The sequence below is a fragment of the Cornus florida genome, unplaced genomic scaffold (assembly GCF_030987335.1).
Source record: "Cornus florida cultivar Cherokee Brave unplaced genomic scaffold, ASM3098733v1 CherokeeBrave_3.0.0_Hap2_Chr11, whole genome shotgun sequence".
Lineage (NCBI taxonomy): Eukaryota > Viridiplantae > Streptophyta > Magnoliopsida > Cornales > Cornaceae > Cornus > Cornus florida.
In genome coordinates, this window is record NW_026775581.1 from 132371438 (window position 1) to 132398819 (window position 27382).

Sequence of the window (27382 nt, forward strand, 5' to 3'; positions counted from 1 at the left end):
TTTGTTTTTGACCTTTCTCCCCCGTCCGGACTCCAAATTGAGTAAACTTTTTTTTGAACTTGACTAATTTGTCATTGTATTTCTAGCGGTATGCTCAATAGCACCTGAATCCACTTTTTGGAAAATGACCATTTTGCCCCTAGGGTCTTTTTGTCCGTAATTGAAATGTCACTAACGCATTTGTTTTCCTTTGCGTTTTGTGACCTCATTGAGGGTCACATTGGTGTCTTAGCGATATGGTATCTCTAAAGACCGTTGTTTCACCTTTCGCTTCTGCATTTCGGATCCGTTACCGGGTCATCTTTTGGTCATCACTGACGCACCGGGTTTACAAAACTTGGGCCGTCACAAACACACCTTTTTTTTTGTTTCTAAATTACACATCCACTCCAGTTCAAACATTTTTGCTTATTTTAGATTTAAAAATATTCTAAAAGTGTAGCTAATTTCTTAACATTTTTAGATTTTTCAAAAATACAAAATTATTTCATTAAATACTAAACATTAAATCACCTTATGATTCATGCAATTTCCAAATTTTCTTTATAAAAATTCCAATGACGTGTCATTAAATCACCTTATTTGCCTCTCACAACTAAAAAAAGAAAAAAAAAAATGAAAAAGGAAAATAAAACACACGTTTTTTGTTTCTAAAATACACATCCACTCTTCTTCAGTCTTCAAACATTTTTCCTTATTTTAAATTTTAAAAAATTGTTAACATATATATTAACTATATAATGATTCATAATGTATATATAATTGTTACAATACTTTAGTTTCTTGTCATTACGTGTAATAATTATGTCTCTTTAAATTTTACCATATAATCGTTCCAATTGAAAAATCTTTTAATTTTTGGTTATTACATTTGATTAGGAGTCTATACAAACGCACCAAAATTATCTACCAATTTATTTATAATTTATTTTCAATTTATTTGCAGCCCTTTTGAGTCATATCATTTCCAAATTTTATTTATTAAAAACCTCAATTTTACGTATCATTAATTCACCTTATTTAACTCTTTCAAATAAATAATACTACTTAGTAAGAAAAAAAAATAAAAAAAACTATAATATTCCCACTATTTAAAAATGAACAGTTCATTTCCAAAAAATTCCTTCCAAAAATTCTAAAGCCTAATTCACACTATTCCAAACAAAACAAAAAATTGTAGAAGAAAAAAAAAAAGTACCATATTTGTTTAAAAACAAAAACGAAAAAATATTCACGCAACAAAATGAAAATGAAAAAAAAAAAACGTAAAAGAAAATAAAAATAAAAATAAAAATAAATAAAAAAAACATACATTTTTGTTTTTAAAACGCATGCCCACCCCACTTCAAACATTTTTACTTAATTTAAATTTTAAAAAATTATTAACATATGTATTAACTACATAATGATTCATAATGTCTCTATAAAGGTTACAACCCTTTAATTTATTGTTATTAAGTGTAATGATTTATTTCTTTTTAAATGTTACGATATAAATGTTAAAACCCTTTAGTTTTCTACCATTACATTTGATTCGAAATCTCTCCAAATGCACCAAAATTATCTTTCAATTTATTTTTAATTTAATTCATTTACAACCCTTATGATTCATATAATTTCCAATTTTTCTTTATAAAAATTCTAATGATGTGTCATTAAATCACCTTATTTAACTTTCACAAATTAAAAATAAGAAAAAAAAAAACATAAAAGGAAAAAAATATATATAATATTCCCACTATTTAAAAAGGAACTGAACCTTTTCAAAAATTCTAAAGCCTAATTCACATTATGTTAAAAAAAAATGTAAAAGGAAAAAAAAAAGTACCATATTTGTTTAAAAACAAAAATAAATAAATACACGCAAGAAAAAGAAAAAGAAAACAAAAACGCCAAAGGGAAAAAAAAGAAAACATACATTTTTAAAAAAAAATCTAAAGCCTAATTCACACTAATTGAAACAAAACAAAAAATTGTAGAAGAAAAAAAAAATGTACCCTATTTGTTTAGAAACAAAAACAAAAAAGTATTCACGCAACAAAATGAAAAAGGAAAAGAAGAACGTAAAAGGAAAAAAAAAAAAAAAACATACATTTTTGTTTTTAAAACACATGCCCACCTCACTTCAAACATTTTTGCTTAATTTAAATTAAAAAAATTTATTAACATATATATTAACTACATAATGATTCATAATGTCTCTATAAAGGTTACAACCTTTAATTTCTTGCTATTAAAGTATAATGATTTATTTCTTTTTAAATGTTACTATATAAATGTTACAACCCTTAGTTCTCTGCCATTACATTTGATTCGGAGTCTCTCCATATGCACCAAAATTATCTTCCAATTTATTTTCAATTCATTTACAGCCCTTATGATTCATATAATTTCTAATTTTTCTTTATAAAAATTATAATAATGTGTCATTAAATCACCTTATTTAACTCTCACAAATAAAAAATATGAAGAAAAAAAAAACACATAAAAGGAAAAAAAAACTATAATATTCCCACTATTTAAAAAGGAACTCGTTCCTTTCCAAAAATTCTAAAGCCTAATTCACATTATTAAAAAAAAAAAAAATTAATGTAAAAGGAAAAAAAAAAAAAAGGTACCATATTTGTTTAAAAACAAAATTAAGTAAATACAAGCAACAAAAAAAAAAAAAAGAAAAAACGCCAAAGGGGAAAAAAAAAAATAATAATAATAAAAAATAACTCTCTCCGTAAAATAAAAAAGAAAAAATAAAAAAGAAAAAGGAAAAAACGTAAACGAAAAAAAAAAAATCTATAACATTTCCACTATTTAAAAAGGAAACCATTCCTTCCCAAAAAATTTTTCATTATTCCAGACAAATTAAAAAAAAAAAAATGTAAAAGAAAAACAAAAGTACTATTTTTGTTTAAAAAATTACTAATAGTATTTTTAAATTATGTGACGGTTCATTGTTCCCAAAGTTTCTTAACAAATATTTATTAAATTATGTGATGGCTCATTAGTATAAGGTATGTCTTGTGAGTTACCCTGAATCTAAATAGTTATTTTCACGGTTACTAAGGTGATGAAACACGTTAAAACGATGCATTGCTGCCTTCTATTGCAATGGTGGTGAGAGAGTGCACAAGGTGGACATGACAATGACAAGCAAAGCAGCAATGTTTACTATAATGAATTTGGCATCATCATTCTTCTTTCATATTTCAATTCAAACAATTATATATATATATATATCTACCAAGTTATTCGTTTTTTCCTCTTATTTACCAAAAAAAAAAAAAAAGTTATTCGTTTTTTCCTCGAAAATGCTCGTCATTATACCAAACATCCATGTTTGCTATGTAGGATTCCTTCTTTAGGTCAATATTCTATGTGGGAGGAAAAAGTATTGATCCAATCCTTCGACAAACTCAGCATTAAGTTCAAAGACTTTAAAAAGATGAGCATATTCTGAACGGTCAGTTAATGAAGGGGTCTATAATAGCATAATATTTGTGCATTCTCACATATTAGTATAAAATAAAATATCTCAATTTTACCCTTCTTTCTCTTTCGGCAGAATCAAGTGACCCTCCAATGCAAATTCTTCCTCATGGCTTCCTAGGGTGTATGATTTAAATAATGCAGACATATTCATATGTATCTCCAACCAATTTGTTCCTGTCGATAAAATTACTCTATTTAATTATATATAGAAGTTTTGTTACCTGAGATAAAAAATTGAAAAAAATAAAATTTTATTTGTTGCAGGAAATTCTTGAAGATATTTGGATATAGGGGCGTCAAGTACCCTGGTAGCAATATTAGGTAAGTTGACTCTCAAACTTTAGCAGCAATATTGGATAACCTTAAGCCAATTCTTACTTTCTTTTTTGCAATTATTTTCAAGTACTATGATTTATGGAGTAAATTAGTCAATTATAATTAATTGTCAAAAAAAGAAGAAGCACTATTATTTATGGAGAAATATTGGCTTGCAAGTGATTGGTGTTTGCGTTTTAAATTCATGATCGAATTTGCAATAGTTATATGTTACATATTAAATTTTTTTAAAACGGAATAAATTAATTCTCCAATTCTCTCATAAGCCTTTAGGAAGTCAGGCTCCATTTAAGGTGAAACATAATCCTTCTCACATTGAATATGAATATAACAAGTCAAATCTCTTGTTTTCCCTTAAGTGGATTATGTTGTCATGCAATGGACTTTCCATCATTTGTTTTCAGGAAAAGAAAAAAAATACACAAGGTTTTGGCATTTTCGGTGGGATGTTTTTTGAATTAAATTAATTTATTATTATTATTATTATTTAGGTTTCAACAGTTTAGGGACTAAAATGATCAAGTATTAGAGCTTTTCTAGGATAATTGATGAGAAAATTTGTGAAGAATAAATTACGGAAGAAAATTTGGGAAGAATATGCAAGTTGTGACAACTATATTTTAGACTTGTGATTGCAAACCAAGAATAATTTATATATTCATAATTGTTGTTTTGTTTTTGAGATCTGAACTTATTTGTACAAGTTCAAAAAATAAATATTTAAAAGACAAGTAAAAAAAAATAAAACAGTTTAAGATGTGTTATAATATTACTATATTTCTATAAATATATATAAAGTGATTTATATGATAGCACATTATATCATATTTCATTTCTATACTTAAATTCTTCAACTTATTATTTTTTATAATTATAAGAAATTTTAAATGTAATTTTTTTTTTAAAGATTTTTTTTTTATCACGTGCATTATGCACATGCACTTTTGATATATATATTCTCATATTTTAAATGCAAAAGAGAGAATTGGGGTACCAGCTTGAGAATGGGAAGGAGGGTCCACTATAGATGATGGGTTTAAAGATCACTTATATACTGTTTAACAAGTTAATGGCCAACTGTATGTAGATTGGCAGGTAGGTTGTAAAAAGGACAAAGTGTCCAAGGACAACTAGGTCATACTCATACATATATTTTGTTCCTAGCAAAAATTAGATAAACGTTAAGAAATAAGTCCCAGACAATCTCTCTTTAAAGGCTCAAGTGTCCATTGAGGCCACACATTCACTTTTTTAGGTCTTAATTACACTTTTATTATTTTTTTATTTTCTCTGCATGATTTAAATCTTGTTGATGAGCCCAACAAAGCATGGTCCATAAAGGATGATAATGCATCCAAGGACCACTGTTTACTTTTCACGACTTGGCAAAAAGTTATTTTTCTTTTTCTTTTTCTTTTTCTATGTTGGGCCCACTTTCCATGTGAACAAAAACCCAAAAAAGAAGCAATCTGAAACATGAGCAACTAGGACACTCCCCTAACTGTCTCATTCTGTTGGCCCATTTTGGTCTCCTGACATGGTGAGAAATGGTTGTCATCCGAGATTTTAAACATGGATTAAGACATCTAAGGGAATTGTCCACCGTCCAGTTGCATCATATATCCGTTTGATTTGTTTGATGATTTAGTTAGGGAATTACTGTTGTTATGAAATTATTGTGTCCTTGTCCCTATTTTGTTAGGAAAAATAAATGTATCAAGCTAAAATTCACTTCGTCCGGATGGTTTTGGGTCTAAATTCAAAGTCTCACCACATATACATCAAACACCATCGCTGCCCAAATTTAACCTGTATGATTTCATGCAATTGTGTACCACTCCTGTCTTGCAGATATTATAAAGTTGAAATTTACCGCCATTTTTAACATATACTATTTATTTTGAAAACTCAAAAATGGCCCTTTTGTCATTTCAATGCACCCTAAAAAAAAAAAATCAAAATTATAATCTATTACCTTACTAGGAGCATAGGGGCTATATTAATTCATTGCATTAAATATAGATATATTAAATAACATACTATATTCTTTGTAAAAATTCCACATATTTCATAAAATAATACAAAAGATAATATGTGAATACATTCATACATCGTGATTTAAGATAATGAATAATCAAATAATGATTCTTTCATTAAACTAAATAATACATCATTTGAACAATATGAATATAATGATGAATATGAATTTAACAAGATAAATAATTCAGTAATATAATATTAATTTAATTTTATAAATTAAGAAGTAAAACGATAATAATAAAATAGATAAGAAAGTGTTGACATGATGGTTGTGGCCTAAAGCTTATAATCCTCTCTTCCGTACAGGAAACCAATCAACTCCAAGATACAACTCAACGGTGTCTCCTTCACGTGCACGACTACAGAAAAATTAGGTCAAAGTCTATATAAGTCTAATTGCTCATAAACTCAATAGGTAAAAGTAATCATAATCTAAGGAAAAGAAAGATAGATAATGTTTTACTAATAACTCACAACCTTATACTATTATACAACAAAATATCACCCTATAACATATCATACTATATATATATATATATATATGTAACGTCTAAGGTAATATAATGATTGAAATAATATACTCCATAAATATTGTTTAAATTATATAATAATATCATCGTTATAAATATAATAAATAATTATATTAAATATTATTTATATAGAATTTGTTTTTTTGCAATTAACTCTTCTTTCAATAAGGGCATTTTTGTCAGTAACAGATTGTTCTTATTTGAACGATTTTCAGATTTGAGAAGTAATTTTTAACTATAAGTGAAGTTTTTTTTTTTTTCTTTTTTTCTTTTTTTTTTTTTTTCACTTTACGGTGTCTGAAATAGAGGTAAAGATAGATTGTAGGGCATGCATAATAATTCGTTTCCATAATGGAACAAGGGGAAAAGGGACAAGATGGTAATGCAAGGGGACAAAATGGTAAAGAATGAGAAGGCCGGCTAGTGTCAGAAATGGCAGATGGCTTGCAAGATACTATTTAATAATTCATGAATCAGGGCATAAAATGGTAAACAACTCTGAATTCCCAACCACCGGAGAGAGAAAAGAGGGAGATGCTAAAATTTTGTTAGCCAATTTGCTTTTTAAATGATTTTATGGACAGTCCCTAGTGACCACAAAAGATATCCCAAAAAGCTTTGTTTGGGTATGGATAAGGAGATAGAGGTTTCCAAAAGCATCTATATATATATATACACTTTGCGGGTGGGCTGAAAACTTGTTTGGTCTTCAATAATTTTGGCAACACACTTTTTATCTGCCTCATTTTTTATATTGCATTTCCATGTGGGAGAGGAAAGGAATAGGTGAATAGGATCACCAACCAACCAACCACTACATTTGCATATGAAGCAAATCGGAGTTTGATTGGAAAGAAATGCATTCTCACTTCCACTCAACTTTCTCAAAAGAAATATATATATTTTTTCTTTCTTCCCAAGACACAGGAATCCAAACTTCCTTTAGAAGTCTAACCCACAAGATGGTTTTCAATTAATTTTGTAATACGTTATTTTTGGTTCACAAATCAAATTAACACAAAATGAGAAAATATGATTAACATAAAAGAGTACAGTATTGATATAATTTCCTTCTTGGCAGTATCACATGTAATTTATATTTTCAATTCTACCACGATTATCACGGTTGAATGTTATTAAAATGTCTCTCAATTCGGCTCACATATATTACAATCCAATCACTAGTTGATATACAAATAAAATTATCATTTGTATTCAGTTTTTTTTATTTGCATGTCAATTAGTGATGGGTTGGGACCATTAACGAACTAAAAAAATTATTTGGGGGTGGGTAATCATGAATGAATAACAAGTGAGATTAAAAAATAATAATAATAATAACTACCATAATAAACAGAAACAAAATAAAACCCCCCAAAAAAATAAATAAATAAACAATTTTAAGATAATTTTAAAAATTAAAGAGAATTAGAGTTATGTTAAGGGTGCACAAAGAACCAGTAAAACCGAACCGGTGCTTCGGAACAGTACTAATAATTATATATATTATTTTTTAATTAAATATATTATTTTAAAATTATATAATTACTAATTTATATGCCTATTAATACTTGTTTGGTTGTAATTGTGACCCAAGGTATTGCTTTTTTTTTTTAAAAAAAGAGAACTAGAACCGGTTTGGTTCAATTCCGTTTCCAAATTTTAAGAACCATTGGGAACGGTTCTGTATAAAAGCCGTACCACATACACTCTTGAGTTATGTTGCCAACAATTATGAAGGGAGAGTCATTCATAGGCTAAATATAGTGAGTTTATAGGCCCAAAAAAGAGTGCAAAATTTTGAAAGTGATAAGAGGGGGTGAGTTTGAAGACCCAAAACTCGGTAGGGGTGATTTTGAATATATTGGATTTTAGCAAATAAATTGTAGGGCCATTATTAAAATTTAACTAAAATCATAAATAAAAAATTCAAATTAAAAAATTCTAGTGAATGCGAATCCCCCACAGTCCCACTAAGCCTTCTATTATTACAGTACCTTGTAATAATTTCTCCTTGGACTCCATTGCAATCACACATTTTCTCGAAATTGCACATTTTCTCGTTATCAATACAATTTGAGAGTTTTAATGACTATTATTGACAAAGATACAATTTGTCCTTTTAATTGCATGTCTAGTGCTATATACTACGTATATAGGAGGAGCGCACGACTGCATTTGCACAGGCCTTCTTGTCAGGATTTCTAAAATTACGTGTTAATTAATTACATATGTCCTACCAGGCTATCATTATAGGATATTTAAAATATAAATTTTTTGAACAAAAATGTCATTTTAATTATTTATTTTCTCATAATTTGATGAGTATATATATATATATATATAAATACGTGTGTGTATATATATATATATCATTAAAATTCTTGATTACGATTATTTTCTTTCTTTTAAATTTTTTTTTTCTTCTTGGAATGGATTCTTTTATTTTTTTAATTGTCTTTTGGATATATATATATATATATATATATATATATATATATATATATATATATATATATATGAATTCATAATAGACAGATAAGATGGTTTGATTAGAAAAAATAGATGATATATAGACTTTATATTTTTAGAGAAATGATAAGTCTTCCGACTTCAATTGTCGACTCATCTTCCGAATACAACATGGTTGGATCACGTTGGAACTCTTAAAACAAAATCTCGTAAATATCTATTTCTTTTCGATTCATTTCTAACCACGTTATATTCAGAAAATGAGTCAGCAATTCGGAAAATGAGTCGGCAATTGAGATCGGAAGACCTATCACTATTCATATTTTTTATCTCACATAATGACATGACACATTTGGTTAAACCAGTGTGATAAAAACCAACGTATGGTTAAAAAAAAAAAAAATTGCATAGAGACCGGTACCACTTGGAAAAAAAAAAAAAAAAAATCATTGTGAAAAATAATACCAGAAAATTATAGAAAGGCTGCGCTAGTTTGCCAAATATAGATAATGGGTGCAGACCAGCATGGTTTAGACTTAAGAGGTACAAAAATAAAATAAAAAAATAATAATGATAAAATGTACAAGGCCTATTATGTTGGGCCACGGGCATACTGAAAAAATGCAATACCACATCATTGCTGCAGTCCGCATGCGAGTGTTTGCCACTTGCCCTAGACCTATTATATTGGGCCAATGGGCTTACTGAAAGCAACTGCATTGTACATTTGTACCCATCAGAGTCCGCATAACTTCTATAAAACTGATATTCATGCACCAAAAAATTAAAAAAAGAAAAAGAAAAAGTGATTAAGTAATAATTAAGAATAATAATGTAATTTGTATAGAATTAGAGACATATTTGCACTCCATTTATTTATTTTTTTTTAAAGAAATTGATAAGCAGGTTCTTGAATTTATTAATATATTATCTATTAATTTATAATGTCATAATTACCCTTTATACAACTTGAATTTTTTTTTTTACTTTTTTTTTTTTCCTGAGATCCTTTCAAAGATAATAATTTATTTCATATTAATAATTTTATTTTTGCAGTCAAAAAAGATAATTTATTCCGTAGTGATTTTTTTTTTTTTTTTTTTTTTTTAACAATCGAAAGAGATATTTATTCAGCAAAGTTAACTTTTTTCAGTACGTCAAAAGAAGTACTTTTTTGTTTTGGTAATTTTTATGGGTTTTGTCAAAATATATAATTTATTTGACAAAAATAAATTTTTTTTTTTCCTTTTTTTTCTTTCCGTTTAGAGATAATTTAATCAATAGAGATAATTTTTTTAAATCATCTTCTTTTTGTACTTTTTTTATTTATTTTTTATCTTAACAAAAGAAATATTTCTTCACTAAGTATATATTTTTTGGGTTTTTTTTTTTTTTTTTTTTTTTTCATGTTAAAAGAGATAATTTCTAATGGTAACTTTTATTTTTTTGGTCCAGTCAAAAGAAATAACTTATTCAACATAATTTTTGGTTTTGTTTTGGTCTCTTACAAAATATATATATATTTAATTTTTTTTTTTTTTTTGGTCTTGCCAAAAGATGCTTAAAATTTTAAAGATTAGAGATGATGAAAGAAAATCTAAAATGATAATCGTGTCATTTAAAAATTAATAATTATTTACATATAAAGTTATGATTAAAATTGAAAAGTACAAATATTGAAAAGAGAAGTGAGGATATCAATTCTGAAAATTATTCATGCAAAATAATGTGGCTTTGCTTCAGATGATAACAAAAATAGTCCGATGCACCTTCTACTTTTAAAATGTTAATAGAAGGAAATTATTGGGTAATCAGGGTAACAATTACTAAATACTTCCACGCAATCAAAACACCCAAATTCACATTATTTAAGAAAAGAATAATATTTTTATTGGGTGGGGTATTTATTAACCCCTACCCTCGATATCCAATTATTTTATAAGGAAAAAAAATGAAAAAACATAAGTGCTATTTGACAATCCAATTACTTTTTAATTATAAATAAATTAGATATTTTTTAATTAAGTCAGTACCAAAGTCTTATAATCTAATGGTATCTTCTTTTATCTCTTAAAGTGAATGATAACGAGGGTTTGACTTTTAAAATGAGCTAAAGTGGGTGCGTGAAGTTGGTGGGTGTGCATGACCTCTTATTTCTTGGGGAGAATCCTTATCCGCTTGAGTGATGTACTGTGTCTGAATTTCTTGTCAATAAAAATATACTCCCTCCAAATCTTATTAGTTGACCATATTTGATTTTATTACTTTTTAAGGGAATATGCAATTAATACATTATTCCTTTTTCAAATTACTAAATTATCCTTTAAACATTAAATATATATATCACCAAAGTTATAAAAAAGACAATTAATTTGAGACATGTAAAAAAAAAAATGAATTACTAATATAGGACGGAGGAAATATATATATATATATATATATATATATATATATATAAAACAAATAATGAAAGATAGAATTACCTACTGAATTTTGAGAATATAAAGCCGGTAACATGGTATTTTAATTGATTATAAGCAAATTAGCGGGTCAATAAAGTAACCTAAATCATTCACACACTTATTTACTCAAATATTTATTTTTGAATAAAAGAACGTGAATCAAATTCACATGGTCAAATTTTAATTTAATTTAAATTTTTTTTTTTTTTTTTTTTTGGGTTAGATGAGAAAATTCTTTCGTATTTACAGGTGTAAATTTTCAACCTGGCAAGGCGTAATTGGCTGACAAGAATGCGTTACCAACTAGCTACTCATTGGCCCGAGTCCTCTAACAAAATCGACAGTGATACCCCGGTGTCTGGAAGTCGAATCCCCAGGTTTTGGTCAACTGCTCATCAGTTTTAAATTTTTTTGAATCCTTCTCTCTCTCTCTCTTGTATACACGAAATTGCTAGTTGGAGCGTTTGACGTTCCCCTGCAACGAAACGTTCGGCTACTCTCTTTCTCTCTCTAAACTGCCGGCCGGCCGGCCACCAGGAACTTGAATTAAACTGTAATACATCTGTTGTTTTTGGATCGATTCAGCGAAGAGAATGCCCAATTGGGAGCTCAAGAATTGTTGTAAACATGACCAGAAGGTGTTCCTGGCCACTATCGGTATCTTCACTGTTGTCATTCTTGCGGTATGCTTCTTCTCTCTCTTCTTTTCTACTTGTTTTTTACTTTTTGGCTTGTCGACATGTTAGATCTGGATAAAATCTTTGCATTAATGGGTATGCCTTTTGTTCATAATTTTGAAATTAAATTTCTCAATTTTCTTTTAAGAGGAACATTTTTTTTTTGTTTTTTTTTTTTTTTTGAAAATTTTTTTCCCCGTAAATTAAAGGGGTTAAATTTATGAAGAAGCACAACTTTATATTGGGGAGTGTGAAGTTGTGGCCCGAATTTTGTTTCTGATGTGTGGTGCGGCTATGGTCCAAAATTTTTTGACCCTTTTTTGTTTCACCGGTCGTGTACCTGGATTTAATCTCTATCGTAACACATTATATAAGGGTCCTAGGGTTTGTGGTGCGAATATGACCGAGCCACCTGGCTTGACAACTTGTAATCTCACGTGGGCTATTTGCTTTGTCTTGTGTATTGCATGTTTTGTTTTTCTGTCATTTTCTTGATTTTGCTGTGTTTGGGGAAGTTTAATGGAGTGTTAAATTTGTTGGGTACCAAATGATTGAACTTTTGAGAGGTTGATAAGCCTTATTGGGTCCATTCTTTGACAGTTTATGCTTTTGGGCGACTGATATCTAACATTGTATCAAACTTTTAAATTAATTTTATTCCAAGAGGTATCTGGTTGGGGGGATGTGGGAGAAAGTTTGTACTCTGTTACAATATGTATCTCCAAGTCCAAGAGAAGGTCGAATGTAATTTTGAGAACTTGAAATAGATTGGCCATTCCTCAACAGTTTTAACTGTTGGAGAGATGAGATCGCATGTGCAGGAGGATGTGAGAGCTTCATATGCATTGTCGAGTCCATTTCTAACAATTTAAGTGTTTGGGACAACTGGTATGCTAATTCTCCAACTTTTTAAGTTTTCCGGACAACTAGTGTTCCAAGTTATTACATGAATGGGAGACCACTGAAAGTATGGTTTAATATTATAAGAGAATACTTGGAATGGCTTATTGGTTTACATCTATGCACTACTCGCATCTCAAAAACAGTGGAGGTTAGGAAAAATGGAAAGGAAAAGAAAGAAAAAGAAAAGAATCCATTATTATTGTTATTTATATTAGTTTCCTGCATTTCCTCACTGTTAAACATACTTAGGATTACTAAGCTTAAATTTGTTTCCGTTTGTATGCTCTGCTAATACTTTGATGATTTCTTTTTTTCTTTATGGTCATAACAGCTATGGAGGACAATACTAATAACACCTTTTAAGCTCATAACTGTATTTCTTCACGAAGCAAGCCATGCAATTGCTTGTAAGCTCACATGTGGTCAGGTAAGGCCAGAAGAGGCCTTTTCTTCTGTCATAATTTTTTGATACATAGGATTCAATGTGTTGTTCAAATGTACAAATTGTCCAACTTGTAGATTTTGTTTTGGTTGTGTGCTTAATTTCATGGTCTGATAAGATGGATTAAAGAATGTTGCCTTGTGATTAGGATATATGAGGATTACAATTATCACCGAATTACAATCCAAGCTGGATCCAGGTCCAGCATTGCTGTTTTTTTTTATGATAAATACTGACTACTGATAATTTTAACTTTAAGTAATTTGATTAAGAAATTTACTCTTTTTTTTTTTCTTCTGCAACAAAATGTAGTTTGTTAATAATCACTAGGAATTTACTCATGTATGAGAGGTGAGAGCGAGTAACTTTGTAAATGTATTCTTGGACTTAGAGACAATAAAATTCTTCCACAAACTGTTAAACCACAAAATTGTGGTTGTCATTGTGCTTTAGTTCGATCACTAGTTTCCTAAGTTAGTCCTTGGGTTTGATCTAGTTTTTCCTTAGTTCTGACAATTTTTCGGGTCTTGCAAAACTTTCCGAAACCGTAGTATTTGCAAACTCAAAAATAGCTTTCACCATTGCTGTTAATTTAATTTAACCATGCATATTAAAACTGGATATCTTGATTAAATTATATGTATTTTTTCTGAATGGCCGTTGGCATTTCAACTCGTTGTAACTGAAAATATTGATACTTTTGTGCTAGGAATACTATTTAATTAGTGCATGTTTAAATTGGTGAAGTTATTAGCTTCAGATCCCCACGCCATAAAACATGGTACCCATAATAGACATATATATATATTTTTTGATAAGTAATTAATAGACATATTAACATTAAGTTCTTGATTCTGTCGCCTAATGAGTACTTGCAGACACGTGATATGTTTAACATCTTTTTAGAATTCCCTTCAAAAGAATTGGTATAAGAGCTTCCCTCGTTTGGTAAGAAATAATAAGTCCATCTGAGATGTTGTGCACATTGGGATGGAGTGAGGCCAGAATGTTCCTACCACAACTCATACTGTCTTCCTCTTTCAAGTGATGTATCTCCCCACTTAACTCCATTTCCATTTCTGGGTGAAATTTTGAAAGAGAAAAAATACAATTATTAAATAAAATCTGTGGGATGTCTCACCATATCATAAATGATAAAACTCTTTCTTGCTTCATCTAGAACTGCATGCCACTGTTTTTAAATAGAAATGAATGGCTAATCAGTTGTTAGAAGTTCTGTATAAGAAATTCCCTGTATTAACTCTTTTTTTAGTTTCTACGTATAAGTTACGTCAATACATGTGGTTTGGTTCTTGGGAGGCTATGCCTGATTACTTATCATGTTGGTTGCTGGCTGATCTTTCTTTTGTATGCTCAACCACAGATTTTCTGAACTACTTTAATATGCAGGTAGACGGAATCCAGGTTCATGCAAATGAGGGTGGGGTGACACAAACACGTGGTGGTGTATATTGGATAATCTTGCCTGCTGGATGTAATAAACTTTTTCTCCAAGACAAATTTTTATTTTCTGTTAGTACACATTCTATTATTCATGATATCAAAGCATGATACAGTACCCATGAAAGGCCATACATTGGTGTGGAATTATTAACTCAATTGCATCCATCAGGTGTTTGTATAGTTTCTTCTTTGACCTTGTCATATTGATTTGGCATTAGCTTCTTAAAGTTGTCTAGATTTATATAGATATTTTTTCCATCCAGATCTTGGTTCATCATTTTGGGGGATGCTTCTTATACTTGCATCCACAAATCTTCTCACCGCAAGAATTGCTGCTGGTTGTTTTGTTGCTGCTCTTTTTGTTGTGCTATTTGTTGCTAAAAATGTAAGTACCGAAGACAAGTTTCCTACTCATTTTCAGTGTGCCATTTTGCAAATGCCACAGTTTATAATTTTAATATATTTTTTCAAAAAAAGAAAAAGAAAAAGAAAAAAAGAAGAAGTTAATTTTCTATGTTCTCAAGGTTTACATGCCTACAATCTTACTTGCTTTGTCCCATCGTTGAAACAGTGGACTCTTCGAGGACTCTGCATTGGTGAGCACTTTCCAGAGTTTGATAGGTCTTATAATTGTTTTTATCCTTTGATATTCAAGGGCTTCCTTGCTTTATGATATTGATACTTGAAAATTGAACTTCTCAGGATTTATCATTTTCCTTGCTGTGATTTGGATTCTGCAAGAAAAAACAACAGTTCGTATCCTTCGGTACATCATTCTCTTCATTGGTATATGCTTATCCTGTTATATCTTTCTCTTCTGGATTTTTTTTTTCCTGCTAAGCATGACATTTCCTTTTATTAATCTCTCTCTCCTCTTTTTTCCCCCTCTTGACTTGGTTTCCATTTTTCATCTCTTTTAAGAAAATAGAAGTGTTACTTATGTTTGATCTGGCAAAATTGCAGGTGTAATGAACAGTCTATTTTCAGTTTATGGTACAATCGATCATCCTTGCCTGGTAAATAAAGTAGATGTTAATGGACTTATGGATGTCAAATGATATGAATTTAATGATGCAGATATATATGATGATCTAATATCTCGAAGGGTGAACTCCAGTGATGCTGAGAAGTTTGCTGAAGTTTGTCCATGCCCTTGTAATGGTGTTGCATGGGGAGTCATATGGTAAGCTTCTCAGAACTGAGAAGAGCATGAATGGATGACTATCATGGAATTTTCTTTTTGATTTGTTAATATCTGAATGTCCCATGATTCTGTATCTGTTTTGTCGCACCTTCACTAATGGACTCTGCTGGCAGGGGAATGATATCTTTCATATTTCTTGGTGGAGCAATGTACCTTGGACTTGTCATATTGTCTTGAGGTACTTGTCTACTTCTGTAACAGTTGGTTTTCACTTGGATACATTCATGAAGGTGCTTTAATGTTTATATGGAAATACAATTCTTTTTCCCGTATGATTTAAAGGCACAAATTCATAATCGGAGCAATTAGAATCTTAAATGGATTCGTTATGGTCATGGAGTCGTTAGAATCTTAAAACGGATTAGATGTAGTCATTACAAGCATATGGACTGTTAAATCCATAAATATTGATATGGATTCGTTTCAAATGCTCAAGAGAACAACATTAATAATTTCTAAATCTGTTTAGAAACATAATTTAAGAAGTGTAGTTTTGGGTTGCACCCAAACAGTCGCTGACTGTTTCTTATGATCTTTGTGAGAAATACTTGCAGAAACGAATTAGAATAAAAAACCTGATATCTTTCTTGCGACTTTGACCATTTTAGCTTTGACAAAAGTTATTATTGAAGTTAAGAAAGCAAAACATACAAGCAATTGTAGGCTTTCTGAAATTTCTAGTAGCATGAAATATGGACTTCAAAAAGCATTCAAAATAGGGGAATGAAATATTTCTTAGAATGATATAGTATCAGTAGTGGACTCATGCCCATGGTACCTCTCTCAATTGATGTAGTTTGAATTTGATTTATCAACCTGCAAAATCCCTCGAGAGATTTTCTCAGTAGTCATCTTGAGAAGTTCTCTCTCGTCACTTGGTGTATGATGTCAAATTCTCCATTCTTGGTTGAAATTGAAAGATAGACGAAATTTCGGAACATAAAAATGAGATAAATATGTTGAAATTTTGAATTAGGAATTTTCATGAGGTTCGTTTACTTAGACACAGGGTGGGTGTTGGTGTAATCATGCGGCAAGGTTGCTTCATTGTCAGCTAGAGATCACATATTCGAAACAAGGAAACAACCTCTCTGTATGCAGAGGTAAGGCTGCATACATTGACTACCATAGTGGACATTCACCAATTTAAACACCCTTTCTATCAATTAGCTGCTTGGCTTACCAGCAAAATATTACTGAAACTCTTACTGGCTGATATGGTAATGCTTCGATTTTTAGACCATGTTCATTTTATTTTGTAATTTAAGGGAAGAAATGATGGGCCACATAAGCTGGTGAAGACTTTTGCTGAGATTATGAATTGCTTGCTTATTTTCTTGAACTTACTTCATGCAAAGCTTGACAGTGCAAATATAATGTAACACAATAGCATATGGGGACTTATTGTTATCTGGGAAATTTGAGGGGTGATCATAATATCTAAGCATTGTTGTACGAAACAATGCCTTGATCAGGCACCTTTGAACCCTTGTGATATTTGCAACTATATTACCAGCATAATCTCTCAAGTGTCCGAGCAATAATTTTTTTTTTTTTTTTTTCCTTTCTTATTTGAAATTCACACGCCCACTTTGCCATTCTAGTTTGGACATGGTATAAAAGAAAAAAGAGGAATAATTTGAATAAAGGAGGAAATATAAATGAACTCTTGAAGTAGTTATATGTTTTTATTTCTTACCCTGTGATTTTTTATTATGTTTTACTATTTTATTTTTCTCTTGGTTTTTGGAAAATAATTCAGGCCATTAATGACCATAATTATTTTACTTTAACAAATAGGTCTAACTAGTTGGCTGAATATCATTTTGCTTACCTATATTGCCATACTTTATTTCACATCTTTCAATATTATATCTATAATTGCTTTTCTCTTTTCAGGTTCCTGAACTCGGCTGAATTGTTCTTGATATCGCGGAAAGCATTAGTTCTCATTCATTCTTACTATTTTCTCAAAGATATTCTCTGTATATTGTTTTGAAACATCAGCAAGCATGGTCGTGCCACATTAGCAGTACTTCCATGGCTTCATTCTTTTAACACACAATCTTATTTGGGGCTCTGATTTATGACTGTACTGTATAGAAAATTATATAGATGCTATTTTCAATTGAATTTTGAAATTAGTGAGAGAAATATAGATGGGATTAGGCAATTGAGATCTTGAACTTTGCATGCTTGAATGTCCCAGAAATGTTCTGCAGTGTTGACTACAACTCAACTTTGCACCCTTTAGTGTGCCATTATTTGTATTAAAACTATATTTGGGGGAAGAAGTTCCAATGCTAACATTGAACTTGACATACACATACATTTCTTCTAATTTCAATATATTTGTATATGCAATTTTACAATTATTAAGACAGTCACGTGGCCATCTATGAGAAGTTGAGGGCAATATCACTCGAGTAAAAACTCAGAAATTTTAATATTTCACACGAATTTTTTTGTATTTGTTTAAGATTCGGTTGGCAGGAGAACCACCGAATCTTTAATTTTTAGGTGATGTGTTGAAAGATTAGTTTGGCATACATGACTTCTCCCTTTGAATAGTCACACGTCTGGTTGTCATTTGGCATAAAATCAAATATGTCAAATTTGACATGCAACTTTTTGATATGTCAAATGAATTTTTTATATTATTTTAAAATATGGGTGTCATATATTATTATAATTGCAATAAATTAGGCTTTAAGATAAAATTAGCTTTGGCATAGTTTGAATAAAAGATCATATTAATAAATTTGACATATCGGGTGAAATTTTTTTATATGTAAATATGTCAAAATTTCATATTTTAATTTGTTACATTATATCTCAATTTTTTTTGTGTTTTTTTTTTAAGTATAAAATTTGAAGATTTAGGTGAAGATGCTCTAAGGAGTGATGAGAAAGAGAACTAGAAAAAAATAAAAATAAATAAATATCATGGAAGGTTTTTTTATTTTTTTTGCAACGGTCAATCAAGCATTTCTATAATCTTACAAAAACATTCCATTGCCCACACATTATATCATCATATGTGCAATATTATGCAACGCAACATATTTACATTAAAAATGCAACATTAGTGTAATAACACTACTATATTATAGTTGCAGACCACAGTAAAACGACAATGGTCTGTAATGTATATGATCCTAACCCACAGTAAAACGACGAAGGCCTTCCAGTAGTCGTTACTGGGGCTAAATACTAGGGCTGCAAGTTGGGTTGGCCCAACCCAGCCCAGTCCCAACCCAATCTCAACCCGAATTGCACCCAACATGGGTTGTGGTTATAACCCGAATCGAATGTTTTCGGACGAGTTAAGTCGGGTTGACGGGTTGAGTTTAAAAATAAAATAAAAAAATTTTTGGGAAATTTTTATATATATATATATATGTATGTTATATATTTTTTATTATCTATATATATATATATATATATTTAGGGCAAATCGTTTCAGCCTCACCAATCGCCGCCTCCATCTCTCTTCTCGTTCTCAACTCTGAACTTGCCTTCTCCTTCTCTCTCTCTCTCTCTCTGCAACTGCAAAGTACTAAACAAGAATCAGAATTTCAAAACCTATATATTTCAGTTTATCTATCTGTTGCAATAATCAAAAGTTCAAAACCTATTACCTATATCAAAACCCAAATCGGCATATCATTTCAGATTGTTCAAAAAATCAAAACCCATATATTTCAGTTTTCATCGCCCGCTGTTCCAGTTCGGGTTCGCCGTTCGCAAGCTTCAGCCGCTGTCTCTCAACTCTCAAGCTTCGCCCATGGACGGCGGCAGAGAGAGAAAGAGAAAGAGAAAGAAAAAGAAGAGAGAGAAAGAAAGAAGAGAAAGAAAAAGAAGAGAGAGAAAGAAAGAAAGGAGAAAAAATAAAATAAATAAGCCCTCCTCTCAACTCTCAAGCTTCGCCCATGGATGGCCGCAGAGAGAGAGAAACAGAAAGCAGAGAGAGGATGATGAGAGAGAGAGTTAGCGAAGGATAGGAGAGATATCGTGGATTTTTTTTTTTTTTTTTTGTCATGAAATGTTTAATTTGGGTTCTCGGGCTGGGTTCGGGTTTAACCCAGCCCAAACCGAATAAGGTTGGGGTTTGAAAAAATCCAACCCGACTTAAACCCGAATTGTAAATTTATATGTCCAGATTTCAAAATTTATGGGCTGGACTCGGGTTGGGCTGGGCTAGCCCGCCCAAGCTGCACCCCTACTAAATACTGGTTTCTTCTATAATTGTCATAAACAACTAACTGTTTTATATACACAATTGCCAATTGGGCGTTCCACATTCAAGCCTACAACAAAATAATCGCCTCCTCCCTCTCCCACTCTCTCTCTCTCTCTCTCTCTCTCTTAATCCTTCACTTTCTCTCTCTAAAATGCCAAACTTCATAAGCGTTCAGCAACTCCAATTCCACTTTTCATTCCTCCGATTCCTTTGCATCAATTCGGCATGGAAGAGATCCTGTCGAATTGGTGGTCCACGCTGAATTGGGATCTCAATGATTGTTGTAAGCACAAGCAAAGGTATTTCCTCGCTAGTATCTGCATTTTCACCGTCGTCATTCTTCTGGTACGATTCTTCTAGGGCTTTTTCTTCTTCTCTTTCTATCTCTTCTGTTCAATTTCCTTTCTGGCATAGAGAGAGCTTTGAATTTGAATACAATTTATATGGTCAGTTTATATTTTTCTTTCAATTTTAGCTTTCACACTTCCTAAACGAATGTTGTTCAAATTTTAGGCAACAATGGCGCTCGTTCTTCAGTCCTTTAATGACACCACATTTCTAGGTTCAAGAGCTTCTTTGTGTGTGTGTGTGTGAAATTTTCATACTAGAAAGCCACAAACGTGTGTATGAATCATATATATGTGGTGATATATAACATTTGAAATTCAGGAATATATTTTTATTAAAATTTGACGATTTTTAATCCACAAGCCACAGACGTGTGTTTTTAGCACGGAAAAGGAAATGAGACATGGGACACGGATGTGCTAACACGGAAAATCCTAAAAAAGTAGGAAGTAGGAACAGACATGATGAGGTACAAACATGTACAAACATATGTGACCTAAGTCACACAGAGCCAGAGCAAGAGTGGGAGAGCAATGCACAAGGCTCCTGCTACTACGGGGTCTTGGGAGGGTTAGATGTACGCAGCCTTACCTCCGAAGAAGCTGTTTTCTGACTCGAACCCATGAAGGTCACAATGGAGCAACCTTACTATTGCGCCAAGGCCCACCCTTTGTTATAGCTATATATATATATATATATATATATTACCTTACACCCAAAAAGATATATATACACTATATTGTGAGAAGTCTGCTGCATGCTTGACCCGTGTTAACAATGTTTATGATATTTTTCCCCTTGAATTTTGAACATGCCTGGGGCATGTGAGACACTCTTTCAGGAATTTCCAGCAAATTGTCTTGTTCGACACAGAGATGTATTTGTTGTAGATGTGACTGCTTCATAGATTTTCCTTCAAGTTTATCTTTTTGCTACGTAAGGTGGAGCAAATTTCTGGAAAACAATTCATGATAATTATGTAAGATATGATGATTTTTTCAATAAATTACCTTTTTGCTATAGTGAAATAATGTTACGGACTCTGATGGTGTGCACATAGACTGAGTAGCTGGAATGCATGAGTAACTAGGGAAAGTCATACTAGAATTTGAAGTGAATGCAATTATGAGAATTCAGCAGTTACAATAGATGAGAGAATAGATGGCTGAAATTGTTTGGTTCTGTACTAGGAGCAATAGTTGCACCAACTAAAATAGTGATATTGTTAAGTTGTAGGAAATTAAAATGATTAGGTGAATTTTATGGGTAGTGAGAAATTATCCAGTGGTGTATTAAATGGTAGGCCACATGGCCATAGATATAGCAAAGTGAAAACAAAAAGGAACTCATACTTATCATAGTTAGACGGTATTAGTTTACCTAATTTTGACAAATGCAATTTGAAACACACTATATAGTAGGATGAGATTAACAGAACAGATACCTCGTGGTTGGTAAATTTCATGTAATTTGTAATTAAGATTAAATTTGTTGCATTTCTTTGCCCAGTTAATCTTTTGATATTTCATCAACTTTTAATTTCTGATGATCATAACAGCTATGGAGGACATTTCTGCTGACACCTTTTAAGCTTATCACTGTATTTCTTCACGAAGCAAGCCATGCAATTGCTTGTATGCTTACATGTGGTCAGGTAAGATGCTCTTTCTTTTGTCATATTTTTAATGTAGAGGATTCAAATGTGTTTTTCAAATGTGCAGATTGACAGAGTTGTTGGTTTTGCTATAATTTACTTATATAAGAAACATGTGATTAGAAAAGTTTTGTAAATAAATTTTTGGACTAGGACAACAAAATCATTTTTGCCAATTGTTAAACCACATAATTCTGGTTGTGTTTGTGCTTCTTTTTTGTTCCCTTTGTTATTTTCAGTTCTGCCAAAAATTAGGAGCTCACAAAGCAACCTTCAACAATTTGACCTTTCCTAATGCATAATGTCTGGAATATGGAATATAGCTTATATTATTACTGTTTATTGAACTTAGTTATGGATGTTAGATGCTTTATGATGAGAGCAGATTCAAGAACCCCATTCACTAAAATTGATTGATCTGAATAAATTATATGTGATCTCGTTGATAACAATTGGCTAATTTTCTGAATAACAGTTGGCTAATTTCCCACTCCATATAGTTTATGTTCGATACTCTTGCACTATGGAATTTTATTTAACTAATAGGCATTTTATTTCGCTAAGTTGTTAGCTTTATGATATCGCACCATCAAACTTGATACAACAATAAAATATTGATCTCATCTTCTTGACTCTGTCCCATGATGAGGACATGCAGACACATGATATGTTCAAAATCTTTATAGGAGCATAGTAAAAAATTATAACAAAAATGATTAAACTGTTATCAATTCCCATTTCGTGGAAGTCATTAAAGTTCTCTTCAACAATGTTGATGCAAAAGCTTCCCACCATGATAAGAATTAGTAAGTCCTTTCCAGATGTGCACACTAGAAATACATTGTTTCTCCAACACTAACTACAGTTTGATTTCTGAGTGAAATGAAAACTAAATTGTAGCACCATATAACTAACTTCTTCATTTGTTCATCTGTAACCGCATGATGATGTCGATAAATAGAAATGAATGACTATTTGTTTTTTTAAACTTCTCCATACGAAATTTCTTTGCCTGATTCTTTCACGATTTTGCTATGTGTGGTTTTGGTTTTTGAGGTTAGGTTGCTGGGGCTAGAAGGCTAATGCATGTTTGATTATGGATTATGTTTCGTGTTGGTTATTGGTTGTTTTTTCTTCTGTATGCTCGACCACATATTTTCTGAACTACTTTGATATGCAGGTGGAGGGCATGAAGGTTCATGCAGATGAGGGTGGGGTGACAATAACTCGCGGTGGTGTATATTGGTTAATCTTGCCTGCTGGATGTAATAAACGTTTGCCTCTCACAATTTTTATTTTCCATTATGGTGCATTTGTTAGCTCAATTCAGCTCAATAAAGCATTATTCCGAGTATTTAGGACTGATCTTGCCTGCCTATGTGTATTCACTCAGCATTCTACTTTATCTAAAGGCATAAATTCAGTTAAATGATATACTATCATATCTTTTTTTTTTTTTTTCTATGATAAAAAATAAAAATCCATTCATGTTGGTTTTTCCTTATCATCAATTGAACAACGTCACTATTACAGTTATTGGTATCCCCTGCAAATGGTCAAACCCTCTTAGTCGATTTTACTCATTTTATCTCCAATAGAAGCTATTTCTATCATTTCACGATTGGAATTACTTCTAACTTTATCGTTTTTTGTCTGTCCACTTGTCCATCTCAACATAAAAAATTCGACAATGCTCATTTTCTCAACATGTATCCTAGGCACCCAACCTTCTCTCCCGTGATCTTTTATTCATGCAAGTAAAGCATAATACAGATCCAGGAGAATCCACAAATGTTGTGCAATTATTGATTCAATTGTATCCAACTGGCCATTATTCATTTATTTATTTATTTCTTCTTGAGCATGCTATCTTTATTTGGCATTAGCTTCTTCATTATGGTATGCAGAGTTTATCTAAACGAATTGCTTATTGCACCAGATATTGGTTCATCGTTTTGGGGGATGGTTCTTATACTTGCATCCACAAATGTCCTCACTGCAATGATTGCTGCTGGTTGTTTTACTGCTGCTTTGCTTATTGTGCTATTTATTGCTCAAAATGTAAGTGGTGAAGATAATTTCCTACTTATATTCAGTATTCCATAATTAAATTCCATAGTTTACTAGTTTAATTTCATTTCTAAAAATTAAAAGTGGAATCTCTAAGTGCTAAAGTATCCACCATCTTACTTGCTTCATCCTATTGTTGAAACAGTGGACCCTTCGAGGACTTTGCATTGGTGAGAACTTTCAAGATTTTTACAAGTCTTTTATAATTGTTAAATCTTTCATGTCCAAGGGCTTCATTGCTCACATTATTAATACTTACAAGCTGAACTTAATTTGAACAACACAGGATTTATTGTTTTCTTTGCCGTAGCTTTGTACCTGCAACATACATCACAACTTCGTATCCTCCGGTACATCATTCTCTTTATTGGTATATGCTTATCTTGTTATGTCTTTCCCCTTGGGCTTTTTTTTCCCCACTTTGGTTATATAAATTTCTCAATAAACTGTTTTTTCCCTTCCCTTTTTTCTCTTTCTTGGTTTCTGTTTTTCATATCTTCTATGGAAAAAGAAGCATTGCTGATGTCTGATCTGGCTGAATTGCAGGTGTAATGAACTGTTTATTTTCCGTATATGGTACAGTCAATCATCCTTACCTAGAAAAGAAAGTAGATGATAATGAAATTACAAATGTCATATGACATGAATCTACTGATGCAGATATCTATGATGATCTAATATCTCGAAGGGTTAACTCCAGTGATGCGGAGAAGTTTGCGGAAGTTTGTCCTTGCCCTTGTAATGGTGTTGCATGGGGTGCCATTTGGTAAGACTTTCAGCAATGAATTGAGCAGGAATGTCGACTGTCAAAAACTTCCTTTTTGGGATATGTTTGGGTGTCAATGTTTTCATGATCAACTATCTCTGTTATGTGTGTTACAAACTCACTAATGGACTCTACTCGCAGGGGAATGATATCATTCGTGTTTCTTTGTGGAGCAATGTACCTTGGACTCGTCATCTTGTCTTAAGGTACTATTTACTTTTGGGCTTGCTAGTGTTGGGTAAATGTGCATTTAGATATTTCCATGGAAATACAATTCATTTTTTTTTTCTACCACACTGTGCAAAGGAACAAATTCATAATTTATGGGGAGTCATTAGAATCTTAAATTGATTCATTGGAGCCAATTCAAATATCTGTGGTCTGCTTTCGTAGGAAGGACTGAAATTTTTGTTTATCGACTTAGGACAAAAATTACATAAAAATGAAATAAAGAATAGTTTCAAATGCTTTAGGAATCAAATGAACTACTCGTCAATTTTCAACCCATGTACACAATGCAAGAATTGTATTTCGATAATTGTTATCGGTGATCCTTGTGACTTGTGAGAATACTAGTTGTCATATTAGAGTCCACAACTACAATATCTTGGACTCTTGGACCAAGCACCTCCCACCATATATGTAGATTAAATTTTGACCCTAGCATTACAATCCAGGATTATAGTTATATACAGTCTATTTTTAGCTGGTCTCACTTTAAAGTGATCATGCATTTGTTGTTCTATTGACTGGTAAGGCCCCCAAGAGGTTTTCTCTGTAATCCATTTGTCATCTGATATGCTCTCTCGTCACCTCATATGTAATCTTAAATTCTCGATTCTTGTATTAATTTGAAAGCGAGTCCTAATTTTCAAAACCAAAAGATCATAGGAATACTTTGAAATTTTGTAGAGGAATTTTCACAAGGATAAACTACTCAGACGTCCCAATAGTTTTCCATAAAAGAGAGGTGTATTCGGAAAATTTTTAACGTCATATTAACCTGCTTGTAATTGGCCGTGTACTTTGAACTGCATTTCTATCAATTAGATGCTTCACTTATTAGCAAAATAGTACTGAAACTCTTACTGGTTATATATATGGCAGGGGTACTTTTTGATAATGAGGCCACGCTAATTTTGTTGTTTTAGGAAGAGAAATGATTGACCACAGTAACCGGTAAGGACATTCGCTGAGGCTATGAATTTTTTTTTTTTCCTTCTTCTGTTAAGCTTTCTTTGAATGAAGCTGGGTTTGGTAACATAAGACACTAGCATATAGGGTATGCATTGTTATATTGGAAATTTAGGTGGTGATCATTCTGTCTCTGCAATTGTGTACAGGATGTCTAAGTAGCCTGCAAGATGGAGTAAAATTTAGAAGTTGCTTAAAATTGAAATTAAATTTCCAAAATTTTAGACCTTGCTTTAGTGAACTGATTTTAATGAAGCATGCCTATGAACCATTGTGATCTTTGCAACTATATATTTACCAGCACAATCTCGCAAGCATCAAGCAAGAATTGATTCAACAAAGGGAATGGAAAAATAAGGAAGAGAAAAAGAGAAGTAGGTAGGAATTTAACTCGAAGCATTAGTCATAAGGTTTTGTTTCACTTCTTTTGCGTTTTCTTTTTCCAATAATTTGGGGTAAAAAGTTTCATCTCAAAAACCAGCATATGTTTCTTACTAATTGCGTTTAAAAGATTCATGATTTTGAATGTTATATCTAATTGCGTTCCTCTTTCAGGTTCTTGGACTTGGTCTGCTACTTGATGTTTGAAGAAAGTAGTAGTTCTTATTTATTTTTTTCCTTGACAGTATTTGGCGTACTGCTTGGAGACACCATACATACTTAAATTAATCTGGTTCATCCAGGACTGCAAGTGCGTCATCAGTCATGCCACAATATCTAAACTTCCATGCCTTCATTTGTCAAATCCATTCTTATTCGCGGTTCACATCACTAATTTACATGTATACTGTATAAAAAATTTGTATAGATATTACTCTCAATTGAATTTGCGGAGTAGATGTAACAAATATAGATGTAATTAAGCTGATTGTAATCTTTAACAAATATAATGTACACGAGTCTTGACTCTGCAAGTCTTATCCCTCCTTTCAGTAGTGCTGGAGCAGTGAGTGCTTGATGATGGCATCACATCCTCCAGAATCAGTCTGCTATAGTTCGGTTCAATTCGCTGAAATCAACGATGCCATGGCTTCAATCAAGTCCTGTAAGCTGATTTCTCAAATGAAGTTGGTTTGTCTTACTTAATGATA

The 27382-nt window shown here is 31.4% G+C and overlaps 2 protein-coding genes and 1 long non-coding RNA gene across 8 annotated transcripts; 2 read left to right on the forward strand and 1 right to left on the reverse strand.

Annotated features, from left to right (window-relative positions):
• Nucleotides 1–11614: 11614 nt before the first annotated feature.
• Nucleotides 11615–18202, forward strand: LOC132285049 (uncharacterized). The gene is made up of 10 exons (XM_059787216.1): nt 11615–12009; nt 13238–13333; nt 14759–14843; nt 15076–15197; nt 15384–15408; nt 15515–15598; nt 15776–15805; nt 15890–15995; nt 16130–16194; nt 17916–18202. The coding sequence occupies exons 1-9, from the start codon at nt 11920–11922 to the stop codon at nt 16191–16193; spliced, it is 702 nt and encodes a 233-aa protein (XP_059643199.1). The 5' UTR covers nt 11615–11919; the 3' UTR covers nt 16194; nt 17916–18202.
• A 758-nt stretch (nt 18203–18960) lies between these two features.
• Nucleotides 18961–19793, reverse strand: LOC132285050 (uncharacterized). Its single transcript, XR_009472422.1, has 2 exons — nt 19658–19793; nt 18961–19565 (listed from the first exon to the last, which is right to left on the reverse strand). It is a non-coding gene; the product is annotated as an uncharacterized LOC132285050 (long non-coding RNA).
• A 431-nt stretch (nt 19794–20224) lies between these two features.
• On the forward strand, nt 20225–27323 carry LOC132285047 (uncharacterized). Of its 6 annotated transcripts, none has more exons than XM_059787214.1 (12): nt 20225–21586; nt 22166–22261; nt 23442–23526; nt 24201–24322; nt 24477–24501; nt 24618–24701; nt 24878–24907; nt 24992–25097; nt 25239–25303; nt 26205–26276; nt 26593–26669; nt 26847–27323. In XM_059787214.1, the coding sequence occupies exons 2-9, from the start codon at nt 22244–22246 to the stop codon at nt 25300–25302; spliced, it is 534 nt and encodes a 177-aa protein (XP_059643197.1). In that variant the 5' UTR covers nt 20225–21586; nt 22166–22243; the 3' UTR covers nt 25303; nt 26205–26276; nt 26593–26669; nt 26847–27323. The 6 variants fall into 6 exon arrangements, with proteins under 6 accessions (XP_059643197.1, XP_059643193.1, XP_059643196.1 ...); XM_059787210.1 differs by having other exon boundaries at nt 20225–20604; XM_059787213.1 differs by having other exon boundaries at nt 20225–20604; nt 26918–27323.
• Nucleotides 27324–27382: the final 59 nt, after the last annotated feature.

What these genes read in the sequence shown, in the direction of transcription:
- LOC132285049 (XM_059787216.1), top strand. Translation starts at nt 11,920, where the DNA reads ATGCCCAATTGGGAGCTCAAGAATTGTTGTAAACATGACCAGAAGGTG. An exon ending in GTAAGCTCACATGTGGTCAG is followed by an intron (nt 13,334 to 14,758) that starts GTAAGGCCAGAA and finishes TTTAATATGCAG; the next exon opens with GTAGACGGAATCCAGGTTCA. An exon ending in TGCTATTTGTTGCTAAAAAT is followed by an intron (nt 15,198 to 15,383) that starts GTAAGTACCGAA and finishes TCGTTGAAACAG; the next exon opens with TGGACTCTTCGAGGACTCTG.
- LOC132285047 (XM_059787210.1), top strand. Translation starts at nt 20,485, where the DNA reads ATGGAAGAGATCCTGTCGAATTGGTGGTCCACGCTGAATTGGGATCTC. An exon ending in GTTAATCTTGCCTGCTGGAT is followed by an intron (nt 23,527 to 24,200) that starts GTAATAAACGTT and finishes TTATTGCACCAG; the next exon opens with ATATTGGTTCATCGTTTTGG. An exon ending in GTACATCATTCTCTTTATTG is followed by an intron (nt 24,702 to 24,877) that starts GTATATGCTTAT and finishes GCTGAATTGCAG; the next exon opens with GTGTAATGAACTGTTTATTT.